Genomic DNA, 11,093 nt, shown 5'->3' on the forward strand with positions numbered 1-11,093 from the left:
TGTGTGTGTGTGTGTCTCCTCAGGCCCTCGGGTCAGCATGTCTCTGCTCCGGCAGCCAGCCTCTCTCAGGCTGTAATTAGCACATACCACAGTGACCGGCCAGAGAGAAGACACAGGAACCCATAATCCACACTCTGGATTGCCTCTTCTACACGTTAACATTCAACACTCCTCTGCCTCTCCATTGTTTTTCTTTGGCTTAGAACTTGTCAGGAGCTGCAGAGCCAACAATCGGCATATTTGTACAGCGAGCTTCTCCAATTGCAACAAAGGGGTTTTGAGGCTTCTCGATGCTGAGGCGAGACCCGGGAAAAGCCACTTTTCAAATTGCCCGGTATGTTAGACTTCAGCGCCAAGCAGGACAATGTGATACGTTGAAGGAAGTTGAGAAAATAAAGAGATCAATTTTGGCCAATTGCAAGGGAATACTTTGGTCAAAAACCAAAACCTTAGCTATTGGTTCTTGACAAAAAAAGAACAAGGGATGCTTGAGTGCAGCACAAGGATGATTAAGAAACAATCTGTTCTTCTTACTTATTTTAAACAAAGAATCTTTTCTCCCTTCGGAACTCAAAATTGTAATTTTAAGCCGGCTGCAACATTTCTGGTGCAGATTTGAACCAAATTGAGTCGAGTCAGAAGCCCAGCTGACGCTGCACATGGAGCATTTTAACAGATCGCTAATGGACTAGTAACAAGATTTAGTTTTGTGCATCCAGTCGAGACTTTTCCTGTTACTTACCATGACTTAAACATGATTTATGTTGTCAAGGCACCCGGTCGATTTTGTGCCAAAAACAGCATGCCACCCTATCACCAGACATTCCACACGGCCAAAAACCATAGACACCCAAACAGGCACAAAACACAAACCCACAGCCCAGAACCAATCACCCGACTGCACACATCAAATGCAAACATCAAGAATATGTTTGGTCTTTGGGATCTTCAGTCAAATTCCTGTTTTTTGTTTTAAATTCACTTTTGTTTATTTTCTATTTTTGGCTCCAGATGTTGCATCTGGAATCTATTTACACTTGTCACTGTTCAAAGTGCTGAGTGTCTCTATTTACTTCAGCGTGCCACCCGCACACTGACCAATGGTAGAGGTCAAAGGTTAAATGGGCCCAAAGGGTTGGTCAGATGCTCAGACAGCTGTCAAGGGCTGCTGAGCTTTCTTTGTGTGTGTGTGTGTGGGTTTGTGAAGACCCTGACATCATCTCCTTAGACGGTGGGGTCACAGACTGATGAGGTCATTGACTGACCCTTGAGAGAGACAGTGTGTCAGCAAACAGTGAGAGGGGACGGTTGTGTAAGGCGAGAATATGAGAGAGAAAATGGGAAAAAGGAGAACAGAGAGTTAAAGGAATAGTTGGGAAATACTCTGTTTTGCTTCCTTGAGAGGAGAAGATTGGTAATCTAATGTCTTTTGTAAAGGCAAGGCAAGACAAACAATAAGGCCAAGACATAGAAAGGCATAAGAACAAGTTATAAAAAACACAAGATGATATAAAAAGACACATAAAAGAGTAAAATATAAAACTTTAAAAAAATGTGGTGGCAAACAAACAAGTCAAGTACAGAGGAATCAAGGTGTGGTTAGCATAAAGACTGGGGAAAGCAGCAAGCCTGTCTCTGTCTACATACACACACCTCAAAGCTGACTTACACAATGCATCTTGTTTTGTTCAACCCGTACATAAAAAGAAACATGTTACAATGTAATGTTACAGTACCATTTCTTGATGAACAAGCCCAGTACCACTGTGCAGCATATTTAGCTATAGTGCTGGTTGTGATCACAGGTTTGCATGTAAGTCCAACCAAAGCCAGAAATGGTCTTTGTTATGTACTAGTAAACAAACAAGATACAGAGTGTAAATCAGGCAGCTTTAGAGTTGTTAGAAGGGGTGGTTTTTCCACTTTAGACAGAGCCAGGCTAGTTGTTTCCCCCTACTTGTAGTCTTTATGCTAAGCTAGGCTAAACATGTCCTGGCTCTATTGTAGTAACACACCGATGTCAATCTTCTCATCTCACTCTTGGACAGAAACCAAATAAGGATATTTATAAACATGTTATAGTAATAATAGTCTTTTGAGTATCAGATATCGACCTCCTGTAGGCTGGATCTGAAGTGCTTGTAGTCGCAGCAGAAGACATGAATCAAAACTTCCATAGGACCTTTTAAAATCACTCCCAGAGCATAATACATCCTCCAGCACTGATCTACATGTTCAGTAATCTTCACTTAGCAAATAAATGGCTTATTATGCTACTTCCATTGGAGCAGTCACTTGGCCATTGTTCTGCAGGAGTCATTTCTACAGTATTTACTACGCCACTGAAATGCATTGTCCTTTTCAAGCATACAGGAGGTAAGTATTTGATATTCAAATGATAGATTTTTGGTGGAGTATTTTAACTGGATAACATGAGGCAGGGCCTACAATAAGTGCTAAAAAAAACGTGTGTGTCCTCAAAAACCCTTTCCTGGATAAAAGAACGGTTATAAAAAAAGGAGACAAAGAGCCAAAGTCAAGAGGGAAATACAGTAAAACCAACAGATGAGTTGTATTTATACTAACCAACTCTCATGTCAAGTGTTTGCTCGCTGGCAAAGTCAAAGTAACATAATCTCCTATTAGGAGATACTGAATCCCTTAACCACACACAACAAATCCCACTGACCAAACATTACTCACTTCAGGTGGAGGCTGGCACCATTGTAGCAGGCTTAACGACCAGTGAAACGGCAAACACACACACACAAAATGGACCACACACACTTACAGGGAAGTTTCAGGATGTGAAGGCTATCCTATTAATTGCTATTGAAACATTCTCATAGGACGAACAGTATATAAGGAACGACAGTGTCTTTAAAGAAATGCTGATGCGCTACTGCAGAGTCTGGAAATAATGGCTTGTGTTACTTGTGTGTCATTTTGAAATTTAGATCCTGGTCAATATACCGGCTTACGTTTCATGAAAGTTTCCTATTGAATTTAACGTCTTTTGATAATAAAAGTTATTATTCAACTTTGAAATTACCTGTGTAACAACTATTAAAGCAATTCTGAAGTTTTCATGAAACCAAACTCTGTTTTTGATATTATTTATGGTCAGCCTTTTTTCCAGTAATAGTAATTTAATATATTTCCAGTCAGTAATTTCCTCTTTATATAGTAATTGTCATTATTAGTGTTGGAGTCCACCATGCCTGTGCTCGCATCTAATTGCTACTCACTAGATTGACAAACATAATAATAAATAAATACACATGTAATCCAGTGTTTGTAGTATTACCTCACTGACATAAGCCTCACTGTTTACTGTACCCTCGTATAAAAACTTAATAGTTGTATTAAGTTACTGCTAATACAAACCCAGCATTTCTTACTGCTGCTAGTTCACATAAAAATTATTGGTGTAGGCCACAAACATTCAATATTAACTTACACTAGAAATATAAAATAAAAAAAACGTAACTGAAGTACATTGAAGTTATGTAGAACTATTCTAGCCTACAAGAAAAGAAAAGAAAAGAAAAAAGCTAAGTGCAAAGAGCTAAGAGCTCATTTCATGTTTTTCCTTCCTTCTCGGCTCTTGAATTTAACAACATGCTACTGGATGATGTAATTGAAATGTTCAATATGCATCGTTAATGCAGTGTTTGTCAGATAATAAATGTAAATGAAATGGTGAAGGTAAAATCCTGAACCTTCCCTTTAAAGACCCCCAACAGACTCCCAACAGCAAAGTATCCAAAGCCAAAGATAAGATTAAAGGGATTCCTTTACGCTTACATTTTATTTGGTCAATCAGCATATATATTCACGTGGTTCCAGACAGAAATGAGGAATCTATGAACTCCATTTCTTCTGGATACTTAACTTACGAGGAGCAAACATCTTCTCTGATATAAAACTTACAGTCAAGACTTATTAATTAATTTTGTTATCAATCTTTTTTTCTGTGTCAATCTTAGTCAAATACCTCACTTTATATGAGATACTGAGTGTGTGACACCTTGTTCAAAAGTGCACAAATCAATCAAATACAATAAAGTCATTACATTTAAGGTATCCCTTTAAACATTTTAGAGGCAGTTCTCTAAAGAGCTCGACCAGCTGAGGTCAATTCAGGTCGCCTCCATCTTTAATCCATTTCAGTGAAAGCAGGCGTGCGTGGACAGCGGAGAGAGAACAAGACCAAGGCTGGCACCAAAAACCCAGAGTACCACGACACACCCATGAGTACAGACGTACACAAACAACTTGTCATCCACATGATACTGACCAGATCACTCTCATAGTAATTGTCCCAGTGGAGTTTGTGCGATTTCTTTGTCATCTGGAAGCAAGGCAGAGCGGGTTAAGAAGGCATGAAGTACACACAATAATACGCACAGTTAAAGGGGACTGAGAAAGATAACACATGCTGTTAATATGTGAGAAAACAATTACTAATCCTCACACACACAGACAGACACACACATCTCCAGAGCTACAATAATTGAATCCATCATGTGACGTAATCAGAGATGTGGAGACAACTGGTTTGACTTTATGTTTGGGATAACATAACTGACTGTCTCACACAATGCTAACTTTTCACATCTTTTACTTAAGTAAAAGCAGCAATACAACAATGTACAAATATGTGTAAATTAATTAGTAACTAAAGCTTTCAAATAAAAGTACAATATTTCCCTCTGAAATGTAGTGGAGAAGAAGTAACATAAAATTGAAGCACTTGAGTACAAGTACCTCAAAGTTATAATCCTTAAGATTTTCATGAAACCTTAGACACTTGACCTCTCTATGAAGAAGTTTTTATTGGTAGTGGCGGAGCATGCCATTGCCATGCTGCTTTCAGAGACTGTAGTACGAGGGATTTACAGGAAATGATGCATATATGTAATCCAGCCTCACTGTTTACAATTGAGTTACTGCTAATGTTACGCCAACCTTTCCTACTGCCGCTGCTTCATGTTAAATATGACATGATGTTTGTTATGAAGCAGCTGCTTTAACCCACCCAACAGTTATGGAGCGACATTATTATTCAACTGGATTAGTGTTTGTGGACACGTGGTGAAGTCAATATGTATGTCAATATTCACTTTTTTTTAGCCCTGTTTTTCGTCTCCACCAGCTCCTGATGAAAAAATCTGACTCTTTAGCTGCAAAATTATCCACTGTGTTCACCAGTCAGTCGCTAACTGTGTCTGTCTTCTGTTTAGTGCTGAGCAGTGAGTTTTTACAGCTTTTTATCTGCCTGCTGCAGTCAAAAATGACATTGTGAAAGTGGTGAGAGTGACCCAGAGCAGTAAAGTTATGGGCCGGACAGTTAAACAATGAGCTGAAACTCACTATAAAGCTTCACAAAGTCGAGCGGAGCTGCATATTCACTTAATAAGTCTCTGTAGGTTCACTTTCATACTGTCACAATGCTAGCTGCTTTGATGATTACAACTTTAAGTACAGTACTTAAGTAAAAATGTACTGAGTTACAATCCACTACTGAGAGAGACAGACAGGCAGACAGACAGAGACAGATGAACACACAGAGAGCAGAGAGACAAATGGATCATAATTTTGCTCCTTTGTGACACCATGTGTGTGAGGAACGCCTGTGTGTGCGCTCAGACTAACACATGTGCACACAAACACACACGACCGCCGGCGCCCTCTGCACGAGAGCAAGTCAGCGCCAGATTAACTGAGTCTGGCTGTTGCCGTGGCAACAGAGCTGCATAGTAACAGCAGCAGAGGATGGAGTGGGGGTGGCGGTGGGGGGGTGGGTTGTTGTTGTGGGGATTAAGGGAGGAGGAGAAAAAAAAAACTGTTACTTTTTTGGGGAAGCCAAAAGAAATGAACAAAGGAGGTTTGTTTGTTGCCTCCCAAGTGTACTGCCATAGGAAGAGGGAATATGAATCCTCACACATCTGCTGCCAATGCACACAGATGTACTGCAAAAGATGCTCGCATATGGGGATTTCTGGCATGTAGACAAGCACGTAAACAAACCTAGCCCCACACCCACACACATACATGAGACACACACACACACAGATGCAGGGCTAAAAAATCTTGGCCTGATGCAATCAACACTACAGAGCACTGAGAAGCAATCCAGTTATGACTAAATAAGATCCAATGGAGAGAAAAAGACAGAAGGGAGATGCAGAAATTTCTCATCATTATCTTCAGGGTCTCCGTCAGTCTCTACATAGAGTCTTAGCTTTATCTTTCAGTGATAACATAGTTTATAACACCACTTCAAATTTACAATGAATTCTTTGCACATAGACACATTGGGCCTCATGCAAAAAACACTTGTACAGACTGATTTGTTTCTATGTGGCACGTACAAATGATTTAAGAACTCTTTCTCTTAGGTACTTAAAAGTAGTCCAGACCTTTCGTATGAATCATATAGCCTAATTTTTACTGGCATATTTCAGCACAAAAACTTATATATTTCAGTAGTTTTTAGGACAGGTGCTTCAGGATTTACACGCAGGTTAGTGTTTCTTGTAACGTCACATATTGTTGGCTGTACTATTCTTACATCCCCCTAGACTGTCTCTTTTTTTAGCCATGGACCACTTCAGAAAGATGTTTTTTAGCATCTATACGTCAAACCGCTTCCTCTTTATTTCTGTCACAGTGCATCTTTCCTCTAATGACACATCATTGATAGCTATGTTATTAATATACTTTATTAACTTAATACCACTACTGACTCTGCTAAACTTTTTATCTGCTGATTTCCAGCAGCAGCACATGCAGCCCCGTGGTATGAAAGCCTTCTTTTCACACTTTTTTTGTGATTGAAGCCTGCCCACAAATGGAGCGGAACAGGCAATTTCAGGGGCGTTGACTCTGCTAATGATCAAATCTCACGACCTCCTCATGAACAGGTCGTATTCATCAAGCTGAAATTAGTGATTTACGACAAGTTGTGGCAGTTAAGAGAGTTTGGTGTAATGTGCTTCTTGCATGAGGCCCATTCTTTGTTTCACATTACAAATCAGATCTTTTAAATTCTTTGGCTGAATCATCTTGTTACTTGTAACACTGCCACAGTATAATTTGTGCTGATAAATGAAACACACCAACACACTGAATAATTAATGTCAAGACAACTAATTACACCAAATGTTATATGACAAAATGACTTGTCATATAACATTTGGTCTTTCTGATGAATTGCATTTCTGTTTAATTCTGATTTTGGCACATTTTGTGGTATCTGTGTCTGCAACTTGCTGTTATTGCTGCCTAGTTTGGCCAGGCCTTCAAATCTCTTTCGGTTTCAATAAAGGTTACATTGAAAAAAGACACTCTACACAGTAGCTACACAAAGAGACTGTCCACATTGAGACCTTTTTAAGAACCAGACAGCAAGCTGCAGCCATCACCTAATTTTTCCTTGATATATATTTTTTTTTTTCCTTGATACAGGATTTTAATACTTAACACAACATAACAGCAAAAATATATCATCATGGCAGCATTTATTTTGTTATTTATGTCTGCACTGAATACTGTGTGTGTGAGCGGACCTGGTTCAGGTAGTGGTATTCCTCTGGTTTGAGCAGGTGGAAGGACTTTCTCTCCTCGTCACTGGCTCCGGCCAACAGGTAGTAGAACACATGGTAGTTCCTTCAGACACACATACACACAATATAAGTTAGAGGGTATAACTCTAAAGCACAAAAACAGTTTTCCTGTATTGATTTCTGGAATCATTTTAAATTCCCTCAGAGGTAAACTGAGGACAGCGGGCTTCACATCTCCTCATTTTGCCCAACCAATGCTTAAAGGGGAGACTCCATTCAAAGGAGTGGAGTACCCTGAAGAGCTCTCTATCTGCAGCCTATTTAATGACCCATACCTACACCATGTAACAAAGTCACACCCTTAACCCCCTGTGGGGTCACGTTTCAAGTCAAACAAAGCAGCAGTGTGGTGCATGGGCTGGAGGTAAGGAGTTGCGCTTCTGTGACAAAGGCTGGGGCTTTGGCCAACACACTGATATGCAATTTTATTACAGCTGGAAACGAGCTTCAGTTCTCTGCACAGTGACACTAAGTGCCTGATAGGGTGGTGGAAAGTTAAAAAGCCCAGGGAGGATATTAAAGAATTCCAATCTGTAATGGTGGATGGGTAGAAGGATGTTTTAACTGAAACTTGTGTACAGTTACAAAGGCGGTACTACAATGTGAAACTGTAATTAAATATAGTAGTAGAAGTAGTCAAATATGTTGTACAGCTTTAATGTGAGTAAGTTTTAACCTCTTTAACCTCTATGACAAATAAAAGACAGATAAAACTCCTGACAATGCTAAAATATGATTTCTCCCCTCTGTATTTCCATATGCTGCAAACATTTAGGTACATAATACATTAAATCAACATTGGAAATAACTGAATTAATGAAAACTGAATTAGTTACTAAAATAGCAAGGTCACTACACTGTCAAAAGTCAAAACAGTAAAAAATAACAATGACGTACGCAGATCAGGTTTCTTGATGAATCTTTTCAGATCAGATTCAGGGAAAGAGGCATTTGATATATTTATTTAGTGAAACTAATAGCACAATATATGAACAAACTAATAGCTAAAACCTTATTTCTAATAATCTCAGAACTCAGAACTGTAGTTGCTGAATAAAGACCCTCACTTGCACCAAGTACCGTACCATCGAGGTCCAGAGACATAAAGCCCGACAGCATCACTGGAAAGCCAAGTTAGTTCCTTCCTAGCAATTTTTTTTCCCTACACCGGGGTCGTACAGAGGCAACCTGTCATGAGACTGGCTTTAAGATTTAAGATAGTTTGCTGTTTATCATCAGCCTCCCTTCTCCCCCACCTCTCTGCTTCAGGTCTGAGCAGTCTGGGAGGTCTTGTCTTTAGTTTCTACTCTATCAATATAGCCGCCAGGGCCTGTCATCAGGATGAAATAGAAACCCTGGTCCAATCAGAGTTAGAAGGATTAGATGACCAGCGGACAGTTTTACATTGTTTTTTTCTTTGCTTTCTTTACAAAGCCATTATCCTGGTGGGACCAGTGATTTTGTTTTTTAGGGTCGACTGGGAGAAATAAGCAATATGAGACAGAGCCAGTTGAGAAGCCAGGGTGTATGGGTTGGCTGAGAGAAGAAAAAAATATTTTAGATATGTAGGTACAGGTGGAAATTTGTGTGTTTATGTCACATCCAGTATGCATACATATCAAAATTCAGAGGGAAACCTGATAGTTGGCAGTGTTAACTTAGCAAAGGGCAGAGGCCTATTTCTGATGGACACCTGATATATCTTCAGCTTGCAGAGGAAATGAAAACTATTTTGAGTTTCATGGACAAAGAACACGTCCGTGCAGAGATATGGATTGATATCATATTCCTCAAACAAGCGGGAACTTGGCTCTCAATGTTTCTAATTTCTGATTTAGATGATTTATGACTGCGCCACATCACCCAAGTTCTTAAGGTTCATTTAAATTTTAAACTTTTAAATTAGTAAAGAAATAGATTGGTTGAATCTGATTTTCTTCTTAAGAAATTGTTTTCCAGGACCTTTCCCAGGCATTTTCCAGGAGGGACAATAAAGGACAGCACTTGCTCACAAACGAATTCAGTCAAATGTATTCAGAGCTTTGCTCAGCAACTCTTCATTCATCCTAATAAAACAAGAAACAGACAGCATGTCATCCACAAACCCTGCTGTCAGTCTATCTCTGTCTCCACTCCACTCACCTCTCATTGTGCTCCTGGTACACCAGACGTGATTTCTCCAGCAGGTACTTCTCCACATATGCTCTGAAGATGAACATACACAATGGCACAGAGAGTCAAAAGAGCAAAAGAGCCATGTAAAACAAAAGCTCTGATAACAAATGAGCTAATATTACGTTAACATACAGGGAAGAGGGTTGAGGTGCAGACTTGTGTTAATTATAAAGATTTAAAGAAACAGAGTACGAACAGAAGAGAACATGAAAACAGTTATGAGGCAGAGTTATCTAATTGTGTTTTTCATAATTTGTGAAATAAAACTTATTAACCAAGAGATTAACCTCAAGATAACCTGATTAGTTCAGTTCTCACATGAGTAAATTACGTACTATGAATAGCAGCTATAAATTTACAATCAGGGTACAATGAACACTTCTTAATCATATTATTAACTGATGTATTCATAGATAGATAAAATTTCATTATTAGTATTTCAGAACACAACATACAAATGATTTATTGTTCTGATTTTATGTGACCAATGTGGGATATTAATTATGTTTAAATCATTTAAAATTAAAGTATCAAGTTAGTATCCATAAGTGATTAAATGTTACCACTCCACCAAACCGTTTTTATAGACGTTGAACCATGCACCGATTTCTCTGTGTGTCTGTGTGTTGTGTATGTCTCACCCCCTGACTGTGCCACTCTCCTGGTAGTTGACCTGGATGAACTTGCCGAAGCGGCTGGAGTTGTTGTTGTGCGCTGTCTTAGCGTTCCCAAAAGCCTGAAGAGAAAATAGAAAGAGCCACCTTCAGGTCAACATATGTAGATAGGTGATAACGGACAGCTTTCATTCTCTATGTACAATGACGGAGAGACAACCTGCTTTTGCCGTAGCAGAAAGATATACGACTTATAAACAAGTTAGAGCAGATAACAGAAGCTTTTCAGGTTTACAGGGTCTTAAAAATACTTTATTCCAACTTGCAAACATTATGATAGGAACCGAACACTGAGCAAAGTGAAAAAATGTGTTAGGAGTAGAGGGAAAAGCTACCAATCACAGTACTGTAACAGAGGTCACGAGGCTCAGGAAGGGGCCCACAAGAGGCACACGCACACACACACACACACTCACACACACACGCACACACACACGCACACACAAGACACGCCAATCATGCACTAAACTGCCAAATTCCTATAAAGGCAAACAGCAAAAAGCTGAAAACAGACACAGTCACAACTCGTGTGAGTCTGTGGGCATTTCTGCTAACACACACACACACACACACACACACACACACCCCCACACACACACACACACACACACCC

The 11,093-nt window shown here is 39.5% G+C and overlaps 1 protein-coding gene across 1 annotated transcript in view; it reads right to left on the minus strand.

Annotated features, from left to right (window-relative positions):
• Window positions 1–11,093, minus strand: part of LOC118330340 (unconventional myosin-IXAa-like) — a 127,874-nt gene that overhangs the window by 55,848 nt on the left and 60,933 nt on the right. Inside the window, exons 3-6 of the mRNA XM_035664832.1 lie at window positions 10,448–10,542; window positions 9,774–9,836; window positions 7,575–7,674; window positions 4,301–4,354 (exon numbers count right to left, since the gene is read on the minus strand). Coding sequence (XP_035520725.1) covers window positions 4,301–4,354; window positions 7,575–7,674; window positions 9,774–9,836; window positions 10,448–10,542 — 312 coding nt within the window. The remainder of the gene's footprint in view (window positions 1–4,300; window positions 4,355–7,574; window positions 7,675–9,773; window positions 9,837–10,447; window positions 10,543–11,093) is intronic.

This window comes from Morone saxatilis, unplaced genomic scaffold, assembly GCF_004916995.1.
Source record: "Morone saxatilis isolate NCDOM2014 unplaced genomic scaffold, NCSU_SB_2.0 Contig2, whole genome shotgun sequence".
NCBI classification, from domain to species: Eukaryota; Metazoa; Chordata; class Actinopteri; family Moronidae; genus Morone; species Morone saxatilis.